Consider the following 27,029-nt stretch of genomic DNA (forward strand, 5'->3'; position numbering starts at 1 on the left):
TTTAATCTTTTTAAATTATATTTTAGGTATACGGTAAGTTAATTTTTACTTTTTATGAGGACCCTTTTTATAGATAACAGTTAAGTTGGTTATATCATATAATTTTTTATATCATATAATTCAATATATCATAATTCATTCATACAATTGATTATGTGATAATTATAATGAATCATGAGATGTAATTCGATGTATCATAAACTAATAATATGATATATCGATTAATATCATATAATTCATTTTACCATATAATTAATTTTATGATATAACAAATATCATAAAATTTAGTATCTCATTATCTCATTGTAAATTGTATGATAAATGAATTATGATATAACGGATTATATGATGTAATTAAACATATGATATAATGAATTGTGTGAAAGTAATATATAATAACATACCATAGTATAAGTGGAAAATTGTTTAAATCATGAATCTAAAGTTTCAGAATGTATGGTTTCATATAATTTTACAAGCCCTACTGCATTGTTTGAAATACAAGTTTTTTTTTTAGGAACATGGTCTCACATAATTAGAGAGAGAGAGGTTAAGCGAGATTGTGAGTCGGTTGCGTGCAGATCAGTTTTTTATAATTCATTTAACCATATAATGAATTTTTTTGATATAACAAATATCATAAAATTTATTATCTCATTATCTCTTATCACCGAACTTGTGATTATATAAAATTGTATATCAGACACAACATTTTAGGAGTGGATTTTCCTAACCAGTGAAGCAAAATGTAAATTAAAGGAAAGTGTCTTCTATTTGACCCTAACAGAATGCTTTAAAAACGAGTCGAGTAATTTAACTTTACTTTTATTACTCATGGATCTTTTTCACGGGTTAAGTAAAACCACTCTAGATCTGGATTAACTTATTCCATTTGTAGGAGCAGCGAATAGGCCTGCTAGAATGTGATCCTGTCCTGAAACCTAACTAGAGTGATTAAGAGATCATTTCTCCTTACTATATATAAAGTGTCAAACAACAAGTAACTGTATTCCGTCAAACAGCAGTGTTTTCGTGATGTAGTTCCATATTCTCCGAACATGCCTTGATCATTTGTTATCCCTATTTCTATAAAATATACATCGACTGAGCTGAGTGTTTTTAAGGCTGTCATACTGGTGGCTCCAAAATCGTCATTCAAAATGTTTCCGTTTGAATAGTCAGTCAAAATTCATTTATCAAAGAAACTGAAAATATCACGTTTGGAAACGTCAATATGGCCGCCGTGACGTCACAGGACACACCTCTTTTTAAACAATCTTTACGCATGCGTTGTTCATTAACAGAAGCGAACTGTTTGTAACTCTATAGATGGTCCGTCAACTTGGACAGTTTACCTGACGTCCTTGAGCATCAGTTCTGTTTCCGTTGGATATTGAACCATCAGTCTTAAGTGTATCTGGTCTAAAGATACGCTGCAATGGGCCAAGAGAGGCCTGCTAACTGCTTTTCTACGTCGTTGCTATTTGCAGATATAGAGTAACTGGCTGTGTAGCTCAATGGAACTGCATTAGTCTTGAGAACGTAGCTGTAGGCTGCATAGGTCGATGGCAGGTCTGCTGTTCTGGAGAAGCTCTTAGAGGACGGCTGACTGACTAACTGGATTGATGCTGTAAGTCAGGATCACTGCGCCGCCCGCCCACTCGTGATGAAATGGTCACATCGAACACTCTTACGCTGCAAGTATATGATTGTTGACTTGGCACGCTGTTTTATTGCTGAAAATAAAGGTGAAAGGGATCGTTTTTATCAAGACTGCTAACATCTCTTAAAAGCCAAATACTGCTTAAAAATGCACGCAGCTACAAACTCACCTCTCTTAACCATAAGGTCTTGGCTCCGAGATGCCGATCCTGAAAGCTGAAGCAGCAGGAAGCATTAGCTGGCCTCTCTGGTGGTGGGGAAGATGATCGTCAGAGCCCGTAGTCTGAATGATGTAGGGTTGCTTAAACAGGAGAATCGGCAGGCCTGTCTGGTGGAAGGATTATGATCCTCAGATTCCGAGGCAGCAGGAAGAATCGGCGCTGTCTGGTGGCGGAGACGATCATTCACAATGCCTGAAGTTTGCAGGATATAGCTTGCTGAAGCAGCAGGAAGAATCAGCATGGTTTTCTGGTGACAGGGAAGATGTTCCGCAGAGCCCGAAGTCTGTCGGATTTGGATGCTTAAGCAACAGGAAGAATCGGCATGCCCCGGGAAGATGATCCTCAGAGCACGAAGTCTGCAGGACGTTATTACCGCTGAATAGCTGAGATGATAGTTGTCTGATCAAAGACTGGTATTATGCCATTCAGGTGTAAATCTGCATGAGTTCTCAACTAAATGTCCAAACAGCATATCAGTTGGGATGCCATAAACTGGCAGCATTGAAGTTACAGATGGAATGTTGCTGATTACGTACGAAGCTGCAAGATAAAAAAAAGTACTACCCAACTACACAAAGTTACAGAAATATAGCCAGGACATATTCCACAGGAGGCACATATGAGATATACAGCCAGGGAGGAGAGATAGAACGAGATCTAAGGCTGAAATAGGGCAAAAGACGATTAAAACTGGGGCTCTTGGAAACTATGGATTGCTTAAAATTTTGAATATCCAGGAACTTAAATTGTCGACCACATGAATATACATGTGTTAACGATGTAACCAGGATATCAGTGGTAGTTTCCATGAATTAAGATTACTGTACTTGGAAACTTTAACAAAGTTAGACTGATCAAAGAATGTTCTTCTCCTTACATTTCAAAAGCTTCAAGGGCCCTACACTAGAACCCTCGGGATCTCCTCTGACAGATAATGGATCTACGGCCCATAATGATTCTTGCAGTGATTTAGTGTAGCCTTTAGGGTCCCTGCATAAACACATTTGCTCCTATGAATCTGACATGTGGGCATGAAATATTACGTCAAACCTGATATCGTTTCTAGGATGGTTTTCTGACGAGACCAACGTACAATGTCCATGCACGAGGGCTCCCCGTCCAACTCTCTCAGTGTAGATATGACGTGGCTATGGACAAGTACACTGAGCACTGTATGCGCGCGTATCTCTGCTGTCCTATGTCATTACTGGCGTACTAAGCTTTAGACTGATGACAAATAATTGTTGTGTCATCTAAACGATTCAATATATTGGTCACATAAAAATTTGATAGTACATCAAGAAAGTGGCATCCTCTTGTTCGTGTGTTTTCTTTATTCTTCTAGGTTGTTTAAAGTGATAACTAGATTCAACCCGCATAAAGTAGCCGGCGAAAATTGCATATAATACTCACAATCAAGCATCCCTGGGGAAAGCTCCATCCTTTATAGCTGTCAATGGCCCAACCACTTGTTTTTCGTCCTGGCTTCATTGAGGCAACATCAAACCAACCTGTAAATACTTAACTTCGAGATAAGTTAATACCAATCAAAACATGACTCAAGACGCTCACTTTCGCTTGCCTCGTGGCCGGTTTTCTGTCGGTTAGGGCATCTGACTACTTTCCTGTGGAAAATCGAAGCATATACTGTCATGCAGATACGAGTAAACTCTTCAAACAAAGACTTAACTCTCAAATGATTTGAAATGAAAAACATTTAAGCTAGCAAAGAGTTGAATCTACAGAGCAATACTTACCAAGTCTCTTTCGCCTGAAAGGAAAGGTATGTGGAGTACTGAACAGTCAGTTGCAGATGGCCGCACGTGGTTTATCAACCTGTACTTCAAAGCGAAAAAGAATCTAAAATGTGTGAGTTAACCTTGTATAAATATAACGATGTGCAGCTAGTAACGTTCGTACCTCAGTCATTAATGTCGCGATGTCGTTCAGATCCTTTCTGGACAAAGCTCCTGGTGTTAACTGACTGTAAGCATTGCCTTTTTGTTGTTTTTTTTAGCTGAAGCAACCCCAAACGAAAAACTGGGTTGCGAAAATTCGCTTGTCCGCAAAAATGGACACCTACGTACGGTACCACGTTTTACGCCGACGAAATTTGGCGTAGCTACAATCCACCAGAACGCGGCGCAAGCTGACATACTCTTCCGAGGCACCCACGAAAATTGACGACATAAACACTGGAAAGTTCTTTGTATACAGTTAAATCGAATTACTACGTCCCCGAAAATGGACAGCTATTGTACGGTACCACATTTTACGCCGACGAAAATAGGCGCAGCTAGAATCCACCAGAACGCGCGAGTTGACAAACTCGTCCGAGTCATCCACGAAAATGGACGACATAAACACTGGAAAGAATTCTTTGTATACAATTTAAACGAATTACTACGTCCCCGAAAATGGACATATATTGTACGGTACCACGTTTTACGCCGACGAAAATAGGCGCAGCTAGAATCCACCAAAACGCACGAGTTGACAAACTCATCCGAGTCATCCACGAAAATGGACGACCTGACCACTGGAAAAAGTTCTTTGTATACAATTTAAACGAATTACTGCGTCCCCGAAAATGGACGCTAGGAAAAAATAACTGAGAGCAGCAACCTTTCACTGTTAAATATTTGCAGTCTTCACCACCATTATAAAATATTACAAAGAGCGATCTCGAAAGAGAAGGAGCCAGTCGAAGGGAGAAGAAATGAAACGAGACTGTGAGTCGGTTGTGTGCAGATCAGTTTTTATTAATAAATTATTTACAGTATTTAGAACAAAGTGACACAAAAGTAAAAGTTTTATTTATTTATTCTTAAGCTGAACATAGCACTAACTACACACAGTACGGATATTCAGTTCAGTTATACAATATGCTTTTGAACCTGATAGGTCCTGATAGACGGAGCTGAGGTACGCTAAACGGACACTTACCTTGTGTTAAGCGTAAACGTAGTTCTTTGTTGTGGCTTTGCTAAGTAGAAACGCTAAAAGGAGAACTTTACCTGTACGTTGTAAGAATTCGTTGTACCCGCAAATGAAACATGTTTTACGCCACCGAAAACTGGCGTACTTAGGACCCGACCCGAAGCGAAGTTGAGCAAATTAAAATCGAACAAGTCATCCCCGAAAAATGACTGCCATACGTTGCCAGCTGAGGTGCTTTAAAAAATTCTTGTTGAAATATCATGTTCTGCGTCCCCGAAAATGAACGCTTGGAGAACGGAACCAACCAGAAGATTCGATTTTACAGTAACGAAGACGTCCCCGAAAGTGGACAAGTTAAAGTTTGCAGCATAAACATAATCCCTTCCCACCACCATAGCTTTAAAGCGGCGGTGAGCGTGCATACCAAAGAATAAATACTTTAGAGTTAGTTATTCATCCAGACAAAAGAAACCCACAAAGTAACGACAAAACACACTGTTAACTGAAATGTAATTTTTATTCCCAAATTCTTGTTTCGTGCCGGCCGTTTTTGCTCCCGAAAATGAGCCCCGACAGAGAAGAAGATCTTAAAAGTATAAACCTTCTACATGGATTTATCTTAATGTATTCTATACCCTCCCCCCCCCCAAGAAAACAGTTGGTTAAAATGCCTCATAACACTATTCATAAACGTTAGTCCCTACTATTCTTACATTTCCAAAAGAATATTACAATACTTCTAGGTACATTAGCTTAAATTATTACACAGGACCTAAAGTAATCCATGAGGGGGTGCGCTCCTATTTGAAAAAAAGTGCCCAGAGAAACCAAGAATGTTCCTGTGTCTGTAAAACTTGACACTGCTCGTGGAACACGCAGGGTTGCTCGGACATTTATATAGGGTTCGCAATGGCCTGCTATCGAGAAAACCGCGATACCATGGCCCTTGTCGTATATTCGCGGTTAAACCGAAAGCCGAAAGCCGAAATCCGAAAGCCGACCACGTTCGAAGCCTTCCGAAAGCAACCGAATCGAAACGTTCACTGAGCCGGAGCCGAAGCGAGGCTATATATGCTGTATAACGCTGGAATGCAACCCGCACTGCAGTCCACAATGTCTGTTTCGCCTTGGTTTATACGTTCTGGAGTAAATTAAGTGATTTTGTTTTTCAAACAACAGCAATTCAGGTTTGATTCTCAAAGGAAACAAACATTGTGGTGCAGAGCGCGTGTTGCACTTCCAAAGTCTTACAGCATTTATCCGCGCGCGCTTTCCACGCTTGTCACGCGTGTGGCAAAGACAACAACAGCACAACAACAACAACCTTCTTCTTATTATTATTTTGCAAATATGATTTTATATTACCTTAAAAATGTCTTTAATAAATAAACAATTATTCACCGACCTCAGAATGAATAATTGCTGTAGCATGTACCATATGGGCGAATAAGGGTGAACACGGTAAAAAAGCTAATTAGACATATTTTGCGAAATCTTGCTGATTACTGAAATCTTCAAGCACGCTTTTTGTTCTAGCTAGACTATGTGGAGAATCCAAGCGCCCGAAATCAAACCAATATTCACCAGTGCGGTTCATACTGGTTTTATAATTATTTTTTACGCTATCTATTCTTTCTTGTCTATCAATTCAGATGCAATGAAAAGGGATGCTGTTTTTTCATGTGTCCTCGTTATCCGTGCGTGTTTCCAATGTTATCTCCTTGCTTCACTTGTTTTGATTGTCTTGGCTCGTCGATGTTGCGTCTACCTGACTAATTTACTCTATTACTGTCTTGCTATTGCGTGAGGTCGAGCTTGGCTTTCCTTTCTCCAGGCCTTAGTAACGTATAACTAAACAGGTCTTAACAACTGTTTATTGAGTAAGCTTGTGTCGATCCAGTCTCCAAGTGGCGCTCCAGTTCTCCGCCGGAAGTGAAGTCTACCAACGCCTACAATTTGTAGACGGTCTAAGCGACCTGCGCCTGCGAGGTGCAATGCAAGCGGATTCCTTGAGGAGACTCGTCCCACGAGGCAACGCTAACAAAGAGACATGTATATGCCCGGTTGCTAACACCGCCTGTAAGCGAGAAAAGCCTCTCAAGTAACTACAAGTAACTATATGCTATGCTCTCAGTCTCTTCACTGTCTAGATAGATGATAAGATCTTCTCATAGGATGCATCTGGTGAATTGTCCCGTAAACGCTTTTGGAGGCTGCCTAAGCTGAAATTTGTAAGCGATATTAACTAGGATGTGTGCTTTGTCCCAGATTCCCGGCTAACTACTTAAGCCTTGGCGCTGAACTACACTCGCAAGTGCGAGCCTACACTAATAAGCTAACTAGAAAACTGACAACTTAACGTGACAGGAGAAAACAAAACCGTCTTCATTTCCGTGTTAAGTGGTCATTCTCTAGTTTCCTAGCTTTTATCACTAAATAAGTTAATTAGTCGATTAATTAGATATTTAATTAACTGGATGAACCTTGAACCGAAAACGACCCTGTTAATAACAGCAATAATACTGCTATTTAAGGGGTAAAGTTCCAGTCAATAACAGTGATATTGCTGTCATTGAGAGGAACTTAGATAAGAAAAAAAATTTTGGTAAAAGCACTAAGCGGGAGATGGCGCAGAAGCCGAAGTGAAGCCCGAAGTCTTGTCGAAACAAAAACCGAAGCGTGCCGAAGAAAACCCGAAACTTAAACTGAGTACCGAATAATTGACCGAATGAAATATTCGAAGCCGAATTATGAAACCCAAGAAAGGAAAAGGGAAGGCCCATACCCAACCCACCCAGCACTAACTAAACTGTCTAAATTAAGTTAAGCCGAAACAGTCGTATAAGCCGAATATAGGCCGAATGCAAGCCGAAAATTAGCCGAGTGTAAGGTTCATCCAGAGCTCTATTTACCCACCCTTCCCTGCCCCACAAAAAACCACACTAACCACTACCAAGAAGAACTTGTGTCTTTCGTTGTCAAGACGACGCTGAGAACATGGGTTGAGCTGGCATGGACTGCTAACTTAGGACAGTGGACTGACTACTTGATGAGGTCGGGAGGAACCAAACTGAAAAGGACAGAGAAAATAAAATCTATGAGTCAATTTTTACACCTAAATGAAATATTTGTAGATTTGTATATAACCTTATACTTAATTACACCTGCAGTTAGTTTATACTATTCAGTTACACTAGCCGAAGTTCTGATCGAGACATGCATAATTAAATATAACGTTTGTCTTTGGAAATATTGCACCAGATCCACACCATTTTGTTGGGTTGTTTAACCTTTTCAGATCTTAAATACGATTGTACGAACATTTCCCTCAAATAAGTTAAAAAAAAGAAAAATATTTTAAGGTGACATTTGATTTCAGACCGGTCATTTCAATTTATAAACTTCCACGTCTTTCTTCCACCATTCAGTAATGAAAAGTTGCCCAGCATGTTCTAATAAGACGGACAAGGTTCACTACATGTATTAAAACTACGGGCGAAATATAAACTAATGAAGAAGATAAGTAAACAGACAAACGTACCTGGCATGAATATCTGCGTTTCTGCACAATAACGGCCACATTTCGGCGCCATGATTATTTCACAAAGTTTGCTTGGAATACGTTTCTTCAGGCTTTGCCTTCAGTGAGTAAATCCTTCGGTCGTTAGGCTCTGAAATGAAAACAGCAAGAGACCGACTAAACTAATATGACAAGTACCCGCAAATACATTGAAATTTTTTGGTTTGAATTCGAGTTCAGCTCTCACAGAATAAAACAACTCATTGTCCGGCGAACTAAAATATTCTTATTAATACTCACCATTTTCCCGGCCAATATCATTTCTTTGGTTCTGTAGTAAGACCAGCTACAGCTTTAGAGTTATTTAGAATTGGATCCTTCAACTAAGACGCAAAAGTCTTCGGTGATTTAGTGTTCAAAATGTTAGCAACGTTCTTCCTTTACTCTCGTGTAGAAGCCGAATATTTAACTAAATTTAAATTGCGCGCCAACTGCTTTAATGTACACCCTCAACTAAAGACGAAATCTGATTGGTTCACGTTGTCGGACGCCGCACGGGATTTCGCTGTTTTACTTGTCGTTAGTTCAGTATGCTAATTAAATTTTTTAAGGTGAAAGGACATAATTGTGTTCTCTGTGGGCACATATCTACAACCGATAGGCACGGTTTTCACGGCGGTAAGCTGAAAAACCACCTCGACATTGTGACATCTCAAAAGCAAAAATAACTGAGTAACACTACAGAAACAGCAATTAATTCATGATCGCGTTACCAGATGATTTTTTAGTTCGTGAAAGCTTTGAACTTCTATCAGTTCAGACCTGTTTGCAGTGTTCTTGCCATTGAAGTAAAAAAGAACGGGAGTCAAAAAAAGAACGGAAGAACTTATCTGAAGTCGGATGCCAGAGTGCATCACGTCACTCCCTTCCCCGCAAAATAATTTAGGGGAAATATAGGCGGTTGGTAGGAATAATGGGAAATAATAACAAATAAGCTTAAATGAATTTGTGCTCCTATATTAATTATTTACAACGAATCTGTCCCAACGTCCCGTCAGTTTCTCGTAATAGGTTTGTAGGCGTCAGAATTTTCGTTTCGTTTAGTTTTTAGTGTCATAGTTTCGTGTTAGTTTTCGCGTTAATTAGTTCCCTTTGTTTTTAGTTTATTTCTGTACATGTTACTTTTATTTGCATATTGGTATATATTCTGTTGTGTGTAATTTATTCAGGCAGTTTTTGTTTGCGAGTTCCGAGTCAAGTTTCGAGTTTACGGTCTATTTCGAGTTTATGGTCAAGTTCCAAGTTTACAGTTTGTCTTTAATGGTTTTTCAGTGGTCACATTCGTCTTTGTAAGTTTCTCGTTTATTTTGCTTTGTCGTTTTCCTGTTTGCCTCATGTCGTTCGTTGTAAGTTATTTTATGCTCATTTCTGTGTTTGTAATGTTGTTATTTTCAGTTACCGTATCTATCTTCGATTAAACGTATGTATGGCAAGATGGTTTACGCGTGATTTTGCGTTTTGCAACTACAAGGTTGTACTCAAAACAGTTTTATACGGAGAGGCTTCACCCCGAGGTCCGACCCGTACCCTTTTATATATCATTTTGAAAGATAAGGTACCCCTTAATCTTATACCTCTTATCGAAAAAGGTACTTCTTTCATATACCTACATGACATGACATATACCAAAAACAGGAAGTCTTCTTGTCATTTTTATGTTGCGTTTAATAAATTAAAATGATACATGCGTCTGTTTGAAATATTTTAATGAAAGGCCCTTTTTAATATCTGAATGACAGATTTCCCTACCCTTTCATATATCTAAAATAGTGCCGAAATCCCTACCCTTTTATATACCTGCAGCCTGAAAAAGTACCCCTTTCGGTCAGGCGGAACCTTCCCGTATATACCATTAAAGGGAGTACTCTCCCTCGGGACCGACCTCAACCACTGTAGGCCGCGGAATTGACGGTGATGCTTCAATTAAGTCAAGTTGTTACTGTCATCTCTCTACACTTTGAATTTTTTTAAAGTTTTTTCAGTAGTATGGCTGCACTCGCATTTATCATATCATTGATCATATATATTCCATTGCTACTGTTGGACACACATGTATTTATTTATCTCTACACTTAATTTAAAGGAAATGTCATCAGTTCTAAACAACATCGTCAGGCTGAATTGAATCTGTACTGATCAGTTAAGTTTCATAAAAACCGAGAAGGTAAAATTAAAGGTAATTTTTGATCATATCATGATCCTTTTATGTTAGTTAAGACATGTAGCCTCACAGCACATAACCCTCCCAGACTCATGTATTGGTATCTGGTCACATATGTACACTTTATCTTGTACGGTTCGCGGCCTGCATCTCAGGTAATGGTGACGGTGATGAGTTGTGAATTTGCATCTCAGCCTCCACTGAGTCGAATGTCAGCCAGACGGAGGGCAAGTACCACACAATTCCATTTCTTCAAGACCCATGGTTGATTGGCGTTTGGTTCTTGCTGTACGAGTTAAAAAATTTTTTCAAGCACTTAGTTTCGTTGGAAATCATGGAGAGCTGAAGAGATTCGAAAACGAAAATGTAAATCTTAATAGTAGCAAGTAAAAGAAAACAATGATATATCATAAATAGAAAAGATAATGCTAAGAAGCCATAATTTGTTATATTGTTATATGCACAAGCTCGTGGATCATAAAATAATCAAGGGAACAGACTGCAGCTATAAGATGTAAGCAAAAAAGTGTCGCTGATCTAACTTTAGCTGTTCTTTTTATTGTTTTATGGTATTTTATTTACTAAAGGAAGAACTAAAATAGGTCAGAGCTACCATAAACACTAACCTCCTGGTTGGTACTCAATAAGGCGGTAGACTAGGTACTGGGTACAGAAATCTCTCACTTCCCCCCTGAGTGTTGTTTTATCGTTTTTCGCATTAACTTCCCACTTGTGGATCACTGTGGTGATGTGGTGTTAAGCGGGAAAGCCTGCCACCTGAAAGAGAGAGGGGCAAAGTTAACTACGTGTTCGTAACCCATACAAGGGGGTCTGGGTGCATGTTCCTCCAAGACATTTTTGTATTTAGGTTTTCTTAAATTGCTGGAAATGCGCCTTAAAGGGCTTAACCTAAAAATTTTGAAATTTCATAATTTATACGTCTCATTACACATTTCAAGCGTCAAAGGCATTAAGGCCGGCATGAATCTCCGGCATCATCATTTGACACCCCCTTTCCGTTTTAGCTCTAAATCAAGTGACCCCATCCAAAAGACCCTCCACCGCCCCCGCCCCCCACCTCCCAAAGGCGACAAATAATGACCGGTCCTTGCAATCCACAAATAAGATTATTTTCTTCTGATATTTGAACACTGGAAACATTGCGAATGTTACAACTGATTCGCACGAGATGATTACAGAATGTCAAATCAGACATCGGAGCAGCGTTTATATTCCATAAATAGCTTTCTTCATAACTTGACAATTACCTGACTCTCGATCCTTCTAGCCTTTGTGACATTTCGGATTTTGGCGCCAAAACCGAACACCCTTTCTCTGTTTTTGCTGTTCGAAGGGCCACTTTTACCCTGGGTGCGATCGCTTTTTCGCTACTCTATCAACGATCGCGGCTTCACCGCAAAAAAAAACCCTCTGGCACCCAGGGTAGGCCACTTTGTGAACTCCACTCACAAACAGTTTCATCCTGAAAGACCTAGAGCGAATGTGAAAACGGACGAAAGTAAGTTTAAACAGGTGAAAACAGCGCGACGAAAATGCTTATGCAGCTGTTTGTTTCTCTTTTTACGTTTTAGTCCATATAAAGAACAAAACTTCATGTGTTACAATGGACTTTTAATCATTAATATCTCGTTTGCTACCAGTTCCAATACATATCTCGGGTCCTCTGCGATTCTGTGATAAACTGATCATCAAATATTTTTTGGTATCTTTTCAAAATTTTCGTTATCTTTATTTAGAGTGATTGGAGCTCAAGTTCAGTTGTCGAGTTGAACTTGCTGCATGCGTGATCACACCTGGCTGGTTTAACCAGTCACTTCCTTGAGGGATTGTGAACACAATTTTGTAATATTATTTTCCGGCAGGTTAGTAAATCCACAAGGTAGAAATAGATGTATCTACCGCCAGTCAGTTATGGGTTATCTACAGAATTCATTTCTGACGGCTGCGCTCACATTTGTGCTGGTTAAAAAAGGCTTGCAAAAATATACATTGCTTTAGCGACTTCGTCTTTCTCCGAAGTGTTGAAATTATCCGTCTTTATCACTCAAATATCGCATAGATGACTATTTTATTTTTACGTGGAAACACGCGCTTAACACAGTTGACCTAAATAAACCTTCCCTCTCACAACCTATTTTTGGCGCAAAAATTTTTTTCTCGAAGGACACCCGCGAAGGTGTACGGTAATATTTCCACTGTGCAGTTTTACCGTACAAATGAAAAACAACAATAATTGGCGAATTATCATCTTCTAGAAACTTTTTATTTTCAGTTTTTGAGCGTTAGGAATCATTCCAGGCCGTCGTTTTATTAAGCTACATAAAAGTATTAAGCACGTACGTAGACAAACGATCCTTCACTATTAATTAGTCCTTCAGCGCTCCTGTTGATAACAAAAGAAGAAGAAGAAGGTTTCGCTGAAACGTATAATGTGTCTCAAACTCGAAACCGAGAAAAATAAAAACAAGGAAATGGCTACAGGTCTCACGTGTCCAACAGAGAGATAAAAAAAAAGAACGACTGCATGATTGGTGAAGGAAAGTAATCAAGGAACAAGAAATCAAGGAAGAAAACAAGGAAAACTTTCTATTGGAATGCCGTTCCTTTACGTATTCCAAGCCCGTCTCCACGGATAAATTTTCAAAGCTAATGTGAAAAAGTTTCGCCAAGTTTTTTCAAATTCGTCTTACATAACCCATTCAATCTTCCGCATTATTATCCAACTATTACCTCTTTTATGCTTCTTCACCTACGTTGTTGTTTTGCTCACTGCGAAGTTTTTCGCTAGCTCGGTTGATTTCAGGATGCAAGTGACCCTTCGAAGAGCGAACGCACAGAAAAGGTGATCAGAAAGATCATAAAAACAATAAAGAATATGAATGCTGTTTCAAAGCTTGATTTGGCATTCTGTAATCATCTCATGCGGACCAGTGATAACAGTCGTAATCAGTTTTGTTTCACTAACAGCAGAAAGCTAAAATAATCATAGCAAACCTAAGTTGAAAGTAAGAAATTAATCGTCTCTCTTTATGAGATCTTTGACGGCTTGCTGATCCTTAATCGTTAAATTCTGAGCGAAAATATTACAAATATAAATGAAACAGTGCAGCTGTAAGATTAAAAGGAAGTTTTGTCTTTTGTCTTTTGACATGCATGAGCATTTATTTTATCGACGGGCTACTCATTTCTGAGGAGACAGGACGTGTATGTCGATGGTATCAGTCAAGAGATTATATTTAGATAAATGGCGTCGACAGAACTTTTCCATTCATTTGTTAGTCAGTTTAGCTTATTACACTGACCGAGACTAAATGAAAGTCTTTCTGCTAATCATCCATGGATTTCCTCTTTTCCTTTTTGTTCTTCTATTGTAAGATTTTATCACATATTCTGGAATTTGCACTTTCTTGTCGTTGATACTGCGCCAACTTTTATTTTCCTGTTGAGTTGTAGAGGAAACACCTTTGATCCCAGCAAAGGTGGAAACTGACTGCAGAGCAACAAGAACAAACTGCCAATCTTGGACAGTGAATTGACATACGCTGTTTTCATTCAGTTGAATTTTCACATGTAATCAAGGCTATATAAGCCATAGTGGATTCTTCACAAATCAGACCAAGTTTGCCTGAAGTGCAAGTGTGTGGAGTTAAGCAGTACCAAGAACACGAGCCATGGTAAGTCACTGACACTTAACGAATTCTCTTATGTGTTAGAGTTTAAAAAATGTACGGATTTGCATGGATATTACTAAGTTTTACATTCTTTACACGCTATTTTTCAACCGATTACAATGCAACTATACAAGAGTTGCGAGATCGGACATTTGTAATAAAATTATTGTCATTCCGTTTTTGATTCGAATAACAGGAATGAACAAGCAAACCCTTGATGATGCTAAAAGATGAAATACTAAGATTTATCATTACTTCGAATACTTGTCAGTCGTCTCCTATTTCCTCCCCGTGAGAGAGCAAGTGGTACTCTCGCTATAATTGTTAATTGTTTCTTTCTTCCAAACCAAAAAATGAGCCGTTTTTCAAATTCTAACAAGATCTTGATAAATGGTTCAGTAAGAGTTTAGTATTATATTATTGTCATTCAGTTTAACATAGCTTCTGACTTTCATATTTGTGAAATTATTTTTCTGTTTGCTATTATAGGCATTTTCGCCCGTTTTCCCAGCCTTTCTCATCGTGGCCTGTATCAGTCCGATGAGAGCTTTTGTGGTGAGTTGTTTTTGTCAGTTTCGATTTGTCGAAAAGGAAATGCGATCTCCGTGACTTTTCAGTGCATGGAGTATAACTGAAGCAGCTGCCCTTGTCATAGATTAAAATTTAAGATGTTTTATTTATATAACAAGCTGAAAGTACTTAAATGTGGTTTGCAATAAGCATTGCTTCTCTCTCTGGATGAAATGCTAGTCCACCGCAGGGCTACCCCCACCCCCCCCCCCCAATCCCTGCAGCATTTTATACAGGTTGCCCAGATCTTTTGCCTGTACAATTTTTTACTCCTGGGTGGAGAGGGTATGTGAGAGCATTAATTTTCAAAGACTTAAACGTGTTTGCCTATGAACACAGTGACCCCGGCTAGCGCTCTAACCCGGCTAACCACTAGACCATAAATAAAAAAATTGCGATTTTACAAATTATAACTTTCTTCTCCCTTGTAGGTTTAAACATCATTACCCAATATAACCGGTATCGGCATGTATAGTTACCTTTTAAATCAAGGAGGTCTATGACCTACTCGTGAATGCGTTAGATATATTTGAATCGTTCCTTTGAACAGTATAGTATCGATGGAAAATATTCATTATAGTGATAAATAATATTAATCAACTTTATTTAAAGAGGGTGAACATATAACAGGTTGCTTAGGTATAAGAATGACTTTTTTCATCATTTTAATTGTTTAGTTAACCGATGGCTCAGTGGTACTGCTCTGCGTTCTAAAGCGTGTGACCCGAAATCGACTCTCATGCCCTGTGGCTATATTCTTCTTATTTTTTTTTTTTCACGGATATTATATACATATCTGTCTTGTATAGAGTTTCGTTACTCTTTTACTGATTATCCTTTAATAAATCGTGCCGTGATATAACCTTCCCAGTCTTTTAACTCCTGCACGTACATAAAGTCACTGGTCATCGTTTCCGAATGTTCGCGATTATTATATAAGAAAAGGCAATATTTCATCGTTTGGGAAACGATTGTTTCTCATTTACAGGGGTGAAGTATTTTCTACACTTATTTCTTTGAAATGATACCTTTGTAAAGCTGTATTTTTATCCACAGCCGAGGGAAACGAAATTTAGAAAGCGCCCCCGTGAGCATACCTAATTTGCATAATGTTAACAACGATGGAAGGAAGGACGCAGGACGGATGGCTCAGCTTCCCCACTATACTCGTTCATTATGCATTCACGAGTAAAAAGGCGCGCCCTCGTTATGCCCAATAAAGCAAAATCTGCCATTTCAGACGAAAAGAGCCTGAACCACCCCACCCGTCCCTGGGTTGCACGAACCGTACGCTTATTCCTCTAGATCCAACGCAAACTCCCATTAAACTCAATTTTTTCTCTGCTGACAGGTTCGAACCTCTGATTCTGAGTTGAGAGAAACCACTGAGGTTTTCAACCTGCATATTACTGAAAGAGGAACAAACTTTGTTGAGCGAGTAGAGATTGACGAGAGCAACGACATTGAGTACTTTACAGTACCAGCTCACAATGACGTGCTTAATGCAGACTATCTCTATGACTTTAGAATGGTAAGTGTTCTTTAGAAAAGCAGACTGAAGAAATAATTTTAAGAATAAGGACAACACCTTCTTATTACGTAAGACAGCAATGCCTAAAACAATTATTTTGCATTTATTGCCCCAAAAATTAAAGTACTCGAAGATAGGCTTCTCGTCTGTAGTTTACTTTGTACTGTGGGTACATCTGAATCACTGTTTAGTCCCAATCAGTTATTTCATAACTTGCCGTTTTGAAACTATTCTTAGTTAAGTATAACGCTACGTACTCTTTCGCTTGTTATTTTTCCTACTGTCTTTCCATGTTTCGCAGAACATTTACACTGACATGAATTAAGGACAATGAGGAGAACCGTGGTGTTTATTATGCTGTTTTGAAACTGCTCCTCTTGCTTGTTAACTCCTTTTTTTGTCTTTTTATAATTTACAGAACATTACATTGACTCGATTTAAAGACAATGAGGAGAATCGTGGTGTGTGTTTTCTCACCCCTCTGCCACCGGAACTGCCCAAACCAAGTCTCTTAAAAACAGGACTACGAGAGGTGAGAGTACATTTTGATGCAAGCCTATTACGTTTCTTTGAAGTACAGTTAAACCTGCGAGTAAGAACCAGTTACATTTTAGAACCTGTTAGGCTAAAATTTGCAAATTAGATAACATTTTTATAAGAACCTATTAAGCCTAATATTTGGAAACAGGTTCTTAATTTCTGAAATTGATTAAAAATGTTTACTTTTGGGAAAATATGATATGATTACTGCTTCATTTTGACTTAAACACTATGTGGTATGCAAGTTTTATACAAGAAAAAGGCCAAATATCACTAAAATCTCTATAACAATATTGAAATTTTTTCTTCAAAAATTAAGAACCTAGCTATTAAGAACCTAATTAGCCTAAATTTGTGTTAATAACCTTTAATGTAAGAACCTGTTTAGGCTAACCTGAAAAACAATAGCCAAGGTTCTTACTAGCGGGTTTTTATTGTATTCGGGACTGATCCTTACTGAAATTTACTGAAATACGATATACTGAGTGACAGAAACCCAGTGAAGTTGATAAACATTGGAAGTTTTCTCTTGCTCTTGCACATGCATGTTTAAGCGAGCTGCACAGTTCTTGATGATAATAAGTCTAGTTCTAAAGTGTGAACAAGATATTGTGATAGGCCACACAACAGAAATAGAATGTTCGAGTTTGCAGGTATTCCTCAGCCGTCATAAATATTTTCTTATAGGTAAAATGGCCTGAATGCGAAAGAAATGACAGAGTCCATCAAGGGAGGTAACTTTAGAAGGTCTTAGAATAAAGAAGGCATTAATGATTAAACTGCATGAATCTCCTGTTTATCAGGTGACAGCCCTTTCCGGTAACCAAGACATAAAAACAATTGCTCGCAAGTGGAAAGTATATGGGAAAGTCGATAAAACCACACTTAGGTGGGAAGTGAGAGATTTCTGTGCCCAGTACCCATTCTACCGCCTTATGGAGTACACACCTGACTCAGTTGCCATGGAAACAGAGCGACCAGGAGGTTAGTAGTTATGGTAGCTTTGTTTTATTTTTGCTCGTCTGTCAGTAAATATAATAACATACAACACATACAACAGTATAAATAACAGCTTAATTAAATTAGCACAAATCACATATTTTTTATTAAACGCATAGGGCAATAGGACGAAGCTACAGTATATATTCATGATCATTTCAGTTTAAGTTCCAAAAGCTTTGTGTGAATATAACAAGATCACAAAATATGGCTTCCTGGCATTTTCTTTACAACTTTTAATTGATTTCGGTTTTTACTAATATTTATATTGAGCTGGTCGTTTTGGAATCTCATCTGCTCGTCCAATGTTCTCCAACGAAGCTTAGAGCTTGAACCAATGTTATTTTTTTAAACTCACACAGAAAGAACCAAACGCCAAATATTAACATTCGACGAATTTACCCTGTGTGGTACTGGCCATCCTGGATGTAACTGGACAAAATGGAAACTGAGGTGCAAATTCGTTAATCCCCATGGCGCATTTTACGTGAGGTGCCGGCCAAATCCGGGCGCAAAGGCAGTACGTATGCGATAAGCATCCAGTTCTGAAGTGTTGTCAGGCTACGTGTGCTTAAACTAACATAAACGGATCATGGTAACCCAAATTTACCTCTGTTTTGTTTAAGAAATTTTACAACAATATAGATTCGATTCATTAGTGAAACTCCAATTGTATTAGAACTGAACTGAACAATCGCTTTATTTAAATGTAAAAAGATGACAGTGACGACGTGTACCTAATTGTAACATAATTTTAAAAATCAGTCAATGTAAAGAACGATTGTTTATGGTGCAAATAAACGCTTTATTTCATTTTATTTGTCGACTCATAAGTGTATTTATGATAACTGCGACGTTAATGACGGCAACAGTAAAAAACACTTCATTTCCTTTTTCCAGTTATTTATACTCGTTTGAGTCCCCAGCTAAAACTGGGAGCTATTCCTGCAATATTGCCCATTTCTTGAAAATATCGTTAATTTCAGCACTTTACGATCTTCTTCAAAATCTTTTTTTAAAATAATCTATTGTAATGTTTATAACCAGATCGGTTTTTGTCTCGTCGTAAAGGAACTGGAAACCTTGAACTTATAAGTGACTCTGGGAAAATTAACTGTAAAAACTCTATGGGCATGCGGGAGGGGAGAAACTCCCCCCGGGGGGTACTCAGGTATGTTTTGGGTTGGTATGTGCCGCCCGGGTCTCCAAAGTAGCACCCCATTTTACAAAGAATTTGCATCCAAAGTAAAACCCTGTTCTAGAAACAGTTCAATTTTTTAACACACCGTTTTGGCTGCTAATAATTTGAAACTTTCGTACGTTCAAAATATCCGACCACGTTCTAGAAATTGTCTCTAAAATGAAGGTCCCGTTCTAGATCTGGAGCCCAACTTCCGCACGGACCAATTGCAAGTACCCGGCCCAGTACTCTTAAACAGTCTACCTTCTCTTCCCAACATTAGGTGTTCTTCAGAAGTGACGGTTACAAAAAGCGAAAGAGCGTTTTTGTAACTGACACTTCTGAAGATGCGTGCTGTAGCATGCGAAACGTCAAGTAAATTTTAGATTCTTTTTTCAAACCATGGTTAGTCCATGTGTTATGTTTGTGTCCGCTGTTTGTATTTCAAGTTTCTTGTTAAGAGAGGCTCTGCTCACAGGGTTACTCTGGCCCTGCTTGTAGAAGACTAGTACTGCTAGTCAAAATATTGGCCATCAAAAAGCCTGCCTATGTATCTTTATTTCCGTTGTTTGTCTACACTTTTTGCCACAACTAGTACGCGCAATCCCTTCTTCGGAAGATCAGAAAGAGAGTTATCCAAAAGTTACCTCGGAATTTGTCAAAGCGTCGAGTGGCCTTAGCTGCACAAGTTCAGTTTTTAATTTGTGACAGTTGTAAACAATGTTTTCTGTGATTTTAAATTTTATTTTCAAAGGTTGAATCCAAAATTTAATCACCGACAGGGGTATATATATACGGGCAATTTTTAGGGTTATTAGTGGCCTTCACTTCTGGCTACAATATTTAGGTATATGCTTGTTTCTCCTAGAACTTGAATTGATTGCAAAAGCTATACTGGGGTTGTTTTCGCCTTCGCCTTTCTCCCAAGTGACGAAATAGTATATCATCTTTATCACTCGAGTATCACAATTGACCTTCATTAACCTTCCTTCTCGCAGCTTATTTCTGTAATAACACACAAGATTCGTGGAAAACTCAAAGAAGTAAACCTTTTAATCCAAGAGATCCGCTGTTTTAACGTACAACTGATACACGTAATTCAAAGAATTCTAATTCTAAGAATTTTCATTGCCAGAAACCATTAACTTGTGAAAGCTTCTGCAGCTTTCTTACAATTTGGGCACAAACAATCCGTCACGTTTAGTCCTTCAGCAATTCTATTGATGAAAAAAGAACGTTTCGCTGAAACGTATAATGCGTGTCTCAAACTTGAAACCGAGAAAAATAAAAACAAGGAAATAGCTGCAGATCTCACGTACCCTGTGCAACAGAGAGATAAAAAAACGACTGCATGAATGGTTGAAGAAATTAATCAAGGAACAAGAAATCAAATAAGAAAGTCAAAGGAACTTTCTATTGAAATGCCGTTCTTTTGTGCACAATTCTAAGCGTGTCATCAGGATAACGTTATTAAAGCTAACGCAAAGAATGGTACAGCTACAGAATAGCAATATGCACGCACGTATACATACGATCCGTCACGATTTCGTCCTTCAGTACTTCTATTGATAACAGAAGGTTTCGCTGAAACCTATAATTGATATGCGTGCCAAAATCGAAACCGAGCAAACAACAAACAAAACAAAAAACAAAAAACAAGGAAATAGCTTCATGTCACACGTACCCTGTTGACTGTAAAGGTGGAAGAAAGCCATCTAGGAACAAGAAATCAAGGAAGAAAACAAAGAAAACTTTCTATTGAAATGCCATTCCTTTCCGTATTCTTTGTTTGTCTCCTCGGATAATGTCGCCTATATTTAATTGGTTTTTGCACATAACCCCTCTCCACATTCCACCCTCCTTTTTGGTTTGTTATAACTACTTTGGTGTTTCTTTACCTTTGTAAAATGAATATTTTGATGTCACTTTTTTGTTCAATTAGAACGTTACTTTTTACATCGCCGCACGAAGGTTGGTTAAAATTCTTAACCCGAACTGTTAAAAATATAACTGAAAAATTTGTACAAAATTAGCTATAAGATCAAAGGGAAGTTTAGTTTTTAATGATCTTTGACATGAGTATTTACTTTCTCGACGAGCTACTTTTCTGAGTAAAACAGGACGTGTCTGTTCGGTGGCATCAGTCAAGGGATCACATGAGATTAATGGAACACCGCTTTTTTTTTAGCGTAACTACGATTAGTAGAGAAGCGTTTATTTCCTAAGTCGTCGGAACTTTTCCATGCTTAAAGTACCAATTTCTTTCTTCAAATGAGTCATGAATTTGCTCTTTTCATTTTCATTAACTTTTATTGTGAGGTTTTCTTCGATTTCTAGCACATATTCTGGATTTTGCACTTTGTCGCTGGCATGCCGAGTTTTAGTTTTCCTGTTGAGTTGATGAGGAAATACCTTTGCTGCAGAGCAACAAGAACAAACTGCCAATCTTGCGGGACAGTTAATTTAATTGACATACGCTATTTTTTGCTTGAATTTTCACATGTAATCAAGGCTATATAAACCATCGTGGATTCTTCACAAATCAGACCAAGTTTGCCTGAAGTGCAAGTGTGTGGAGTTAAGCAGTACCAAGAACACGAGCCATGGTAAGTCACTGACACTTAACGAATTTTGTGTAAGAGTTTAAAAGAAAAACTGTACGGATTTGCAAGGATACTGTTAAGTTTTACATTTTTTACGTGCCATTTTTCAACCGATTACGGTTAGTCATGAGATTGGACATTTGTGATGAAATTCTTGCCTTGCAGCTTTTAACTCGAATTAGCCAGCAAAATTTTATGTCATCATGTTAATCTTGTTGATCTATCAGATGTTAAAATATGCAATACTAACTTGTTATCATTACTTTAATATAATATTTGTTACTTATTTCGTACAAGAGTATCCCTGTTCCTCGCCAAAAATGAACATTTTTAAATCACGGCTAATATGATATTGTGGCCCGCACGAAAACCAGCTAAGGTTAGGGGCGTATGACTTTAATCTCTAAACACAGCAATTTATGTGAGAAAAAAGCTTATTCTTACATGTATTTGAATAGCATCTTGTGTGATGCCGGGTTTAGTTAACTTTCCACTTACATACTTTCTGTTTGCTATTATAGGCATTTTCGCCCGTTTTCACAGCCTTTTTCTTCGTGGCCTGCATCAGTCCGATGAGAGCTTCTGTGGTGAGTTGTTTTTGCCAGATTCGATTTGCCCAAAAATAAAGGTGCTCTTCGTAACTTTTCAGTGGGTTATTACTGCTGAAGCAAAGTTCTGTCCTTGTCGTAAATAAAAAGTAAAGATGCTTTTGTTATATCAAGCTAAAATTTCTTAACTGTTGTTTCTTAGCAACATATTGATTGGCAGCATTTCGTCACTGTATCCAGGCACCGCCATAAGGACAAAGGAACATGCCAACTTGCTCCCCCACCCTCTCCCCCTGCTAAGATCCAATCGCAAACTTCAATTTTTTTTCTCCGCCGACAGGTTCGAACCTCTGATTCAGAGTTGAGAGAAACGACTGAGGTTTTTAACCTGCATATTACTGAAAGAGGAACAAACTTTGTTGAGCGAGTAGAGATTGACGAGAGCAATGATATTGAGTACTTTACAGTACCAGCTCACAATGACGTGCTTGGTGCAGACTATCTCTATGACTTTAGGATGGTGAGTGTTCTTAAGAAAAGCAGACTGAAGAAATAATGTCAAGAATAAGGACAACATGATCTTTTCATTCCGTAAGATATAGGGTTTCCCCATAAAGTTTTTTCGTTAGTAAAACGTGTACTAATATTTATTTTAGTGTCATTTACTATAGCCTGGGGGAGGGGGGTTGGGGGAGGAATCTGATATGAAGCTAGGCCTTTCTCGATTATGCTAGTAAAACTGGCATTTAATGCTACTAGAAATTCTCGAATAAAGCCAAAAAATGCCAAAATAATGCCTGATTTCTTTAAAAAATGCCACTTGAATTCCAAAGAATGCATTGTTTTATTTCAAACAAAACGTACAAACTCTTACATTATATGCTCATATCAACAACAGGTGATACTGTAGTGGACTGTAGTGATCGATCTCTTGCTATAGATGATGGAACTGGTCTATCTTGCAAGTTCGTGGCCGACGCCATCTTCGCTGATCTTGGCTGAGCAAGAGAAAGAGTTTCCCGCTGACCACCCATACCTTTTTTCCGTTGGTGTACACACACAAGTAGTACAACGCACAAACAGTCGACTCGAAACAGACAGAAAACAATCAAATTAAGTAATCAAAATTGTAAAACTTTAGGATTATTTAACCTTCTGAGTTCTAAGTGCTGAAATCTGGATTACAGTCATGAAAAATGATAAAAAATGCAAGCAATTCTTTTTCAAGAAAAAACGAAAAAAAAAATACTCGTTTTCCCAAAAAATGCCGAAAAAAATGCTAGCATAATCGAGAAAGGCCTATATGAAGCTGCTAGAATTTCATGCACCCCCTAAAGGACACCATGATTCTATGAACACCCCCTCCCCCGTTGTCTCTTTACAAACTGTCTTAGAGTCCATATTTCATATTTCTCATTTGTTAAACCAAAAATGTATGGAAATAATTGCTTTGCCTAAAGCCATTATTTTGTATTTAGTGCCCCAAAAAGTAATCGAAGATAGGCATCTCGTCCGTAGCTTGTGTGGGTACATTTAAATCACTGTTTAGTCCCACCTCAAATAATGAGAAATTTGTACAGACATTCTTTTTTTAAAAAAGTACCAAGCAGACGTTAAATTTACCAGTTGTCAGACACCCAGTTCCCATCGAGTTTTGATATTCCATCAGTTTAGTTTCTACTGACGACCAATTCAGAAAAGCTTGATTTCGTAGTTTTAACGATATTTGAATAGATCAAAAAGTGATTTTAATTTATAAGCTGTTTTAAGTTGTTCCTGAGTATATCGCTCAGTACTTTTCTTCCTACTTATTGTTTTGTCTTTTTATGTTTCACAGAACATTACATTGACTTGAATCAAAGACAACGAGAAGAATCGTGGTGTTTGTTATCTCACCCCCTTGCCACCGGAACTGCCAAAACCAAGTCTCCTAAAAATGGGACTACGAGAGGTGAGAGTACATTTTGGTGCAAGCCTATTACGTTTCTTTGAAATTATTCAGGACTGATCTTTACTGGAATACGACACACTGAGTGAATCCAGTGAAGTTGTTAAACATTGGAGTGACACGATCAAGTTTTCTCTTACTCTTCCCTGCCGGCACATAACAATTACAATTAACGAGTTTGCATGCAGGTATTCCTTAGCCATAAATATTTTCATAAAGGTGAAATGTCCCGGGTGTGAAATAAATGATTGTTTTTAATTTTATAAAGGGAGGTAATTTAAGATATAAATAAGGCATTATAATTTAATCATTAAACTGCATGAATATTCTGTTTTTCAGGTGACAGCCCTTCCCGGTAACCAGCAGATAAAAGCAATTGCTCACAAGTGGAAAGTATATGGGAAAGTCGATAAAACCACACTTAGGGGGGAAGTGAGAGATTTCTGTGCCCAGTACCCAGTCTACCGCCTTATGGAGTACACACCTGACTCAGTTGCCATGGAAACAGTGCGACCAGGAGGTTAGTTTTTATGGTAGCTCTGACAGATTGTAGCTCGACCGTCATTAAATAGGCCGGGGAAGGGGTGGTTCAATATAATAACATATAACGCATACAACAGTATATGGAACATCTTAAATTAGCACAAATCACATATTTTTGATCATGCACGCATAGGGCAATAGGATGAAGCTGCAGTTTGTATCCATGATCATTTTATGATCCACAAGCTTTGCTTGTGCAGAGGACAAGATCACTAAATGTGGCTTTCTGGAATTATTAATATTATACACTAAATAAATGGTCCCGAGGGAAACAGTTAATTTTGTTTCCCTCGAATCTCAATGTTTCCCGAGGCGTAGCAACATTAAGGGAAACATTAGCTAAACATTGAGATTCGAGGGAAACAAAATTAACTGGTTTCCCAAGAGACCAATCATTAAGTGATTTGTTATATAACACAACGAAGACTTAGAAAAAAGGCGGTCGGTCAATGTTCGTGGGCAACAGTGCACTTTTACCCTCTGACGTCATAGATTTTGCAATGTTGTCAGCTCAGAGACTTTTGTAGCCTGCGTGGCAGGCACCTGTGTATCTTTTGGGCGCGCATATGAGAAATGCGATTTTTGGTCGCGCATTTGGGAAAGCCGAAAGGCGCGAGACAGCCACGCGTGGCCGTCTCGCCATCTCGCGCCTTTCGCATTTCCCTACACAGGCGCCTGCTTCGCAGGCTAAGACTTTTGGCGGGAAACAGTTTAATTGTCAGCTGTATAACAATTATATTTAGCTGGACGTTTTGGAATCTCTTCAGTTCTCCAATGTTCTTCAATTTTTTTTTAACTCGCACAGAAAGAACCAAACGCCAATTAACTTTCGACAAATTAGAAGTGTGTGGTAAAGGCCATCCTTTATGTCACTGGAGTCAATGGAAACTGAAGTGCCAATTCACAATTCATCACTGCGTATTTTACGTGTACTGCCGGGCAAATGAGAAGCGTAAGACTTATGTTTGCGACAAGCATCCGATACATGAGTCTGGGAAGGTAATGTGCTGTGAGGCTACGTGCCCCAACTAAACGGATCGTGATACCCAAAATTTACCTTTAATTTTGTTTTGTTTAAGAAATCTAACATCGGTATAGATTCAATTCATTAGTAAAACTCAGTTGTATTATATTAGAACTGGTTGTCAATCACTTTCAATTAAACGTAGAAACATGACAGTAACGACGTGTAGCTAATTGCAGTTTAATTAATTTTTAAAACCAGTCAATGTAACGAACGACTGTTTATGATGCAAATAAAGATCAATAAACGCTTTCTTTGATTTTATTTCACGACTCTTATTTAAAGTGTATCTATGATGCCTGCGACGTCAATGACGGAAATGAGTACATTAAAGGTAACCCCTGTAATATCATTAATATTGCCCATTTCTTAAAAATATCGCTAATCTCAGCACTTTGCGATCATCTTTAAAATCTTTAAAAGATTATAATCACTGATAATCTATTGACCTTTGTAACTAGATCAGTTTTCCTCGTCGGAAGAGGAACTGGAAACCCTGAACTTAGAAACGACTCTGGGAAAATTAACTGTGAAAAACTCGATGGGCTTGCAGGAGGGGAGAAACTAACCCGTCATTTATTTCTGGAGACAGGGATCTGTGGCAACTGGCATGGGCTTCGGACGGACCAAGTACTCTGAAACAGGAATGCACTCAATCGTAGTTTACTTTCTCTTCCCAATTGGAGTGCCTAAATAAAGTTTTGTTGTTGTTGTTGTTGTTGTTGTTGTTGTTGTAGTTTTGTTGTTAATCTACTGTAGGTGTAAATTGGTATGACGCTTTATTTGTATCAGATTTGTATTAACAGTTGTTTGATTTTTACAACAGCTGAATAAATAGTGAAAAACAAATGAATAACGCAAGTAAATTAATAAGATGTCGAGTTTATGACGTTACAGCAGGTGTACTTCGTGTACTTAAAATATGTCAACAAAAATTCTGACTAGGGCAAACTTGGGCCGATTTTAACCACACGTTATTGTATAATAACAAAGTGCAAAAGGGATTTACACAAGGGTATGTGAAGAACTTACACCGGTGTAAAAAGTTCAACGAATGAGATTGATGTGATTTGATGTGAATTGACGTTTCACTGCATACAGTCGGTAACAGAAGAAACTAGACAATACTTTGTTGCTTTTAAAATGCCTGCTTTATTCCTTGTACTAAGAAGTAAATTCGCCGACCTTTTCAAATGATGAATCCGTAGTCCGAGAGTATGAGTATATGAGCGTAAGGTTTCCCTAGTTCAGACTTCTAACGTTACTATGTAGTTGCAGTTACAGTTA

The 27,029-nt window shown here is 38.2% G+C and overlaps 1 protein-coding gene and 2 pseudogenes across 2 annotated transcripts; 2 read left to right on the plus strand and 1 right to left on the minus strand.

Annotated features, from left to right (window-relative positions):
• Positions 1 to 10,611: 10,611 nt before the first annotated feature.
• LOC144639502 (uncharacterized) lies at positions 10,612 to 11,864 on the minus strand (annotated as a pseudogene).
• A 2,293-nt stretch (positions 11,865 to 14,157) lies between these two features.
• Positions 14,158 to 18,573, plus strand: LOC144639499 (uncharacterized). Its single transcript, XM_078498797.1, has 6 exons — positions 14,158 to 14,259; positions 14,746 to 14,811; positions 16,178 to 16,357; positions 16,776 to 16,889; positions 17,701 to 17,881; positions 18,259 to 18,573. The coding sequence occupies exons 1-6, from the start codon at positions 14,257 to 14,259 to the stop codon at positions 18,429 to 18,431; spliced, it is 717 nt and encodes a 238-aa protein (XP_078354923.1). The 5' UTR covers positions 14,158 to 14,256; the 3' UTR covers positions 18,432 to 18,573.
• Positions 18,574 to 21,586: 3,013 nt separating this feature from the next.
• On the plus strand, positions 21,587 to 25,959 carry LOC144639504 (uncharacterized; annotated as a pseudogene). Its single transcript, XR_013568163.1, has 6 exons — positions 21,587 to 21,682; positions 22,201 to 22,266; positions 22,568 to 22,747; positions 24,065 to 24,178; positions 24,515 to 24,695; positions 25,524 to 25,959. The product of XR_013568163.1 is annotated as an uncharacterized LOC144639504 (transcript).
• The last annotated feature ends 1,070 nt before the right edge of the window (positions 25,960 to 27,029 follow it).

This window comes from Oculina patagonica, unplaced genomic scaffold, assembly GCF_052425735.1.
Source record: "Oculina patagonica isolate OP01 unplaced genomic scaffold, crgOcupat unplaced10, whole genome shotgun sequence".
Taxonomy (NCBI): domain Eukaryota; kingdom Metazoa; phylum Cnidaria; class Anthozoa; order Scleractinia; family Oculinidae; genus Oculina; species Oculina patagonica.

Coding starts and splice junctions, on each gene's coding strand:
- LOC144639499 (XM_078498797.1), top strand. Junction 16,358..16,775: donor ATCTCTATGACTTTAGAATG/GTAAGTGTTCTT, acceptor TATAATTTACAG/AACATTACATTGACTCGATT. Junction 17,882..18,258: donor GGAAACAGAGCGACCAGGAG/GTTAGTAGTTAT, acceptor AAACTCACACAG/AAAGAACCAAACGCCAAATA.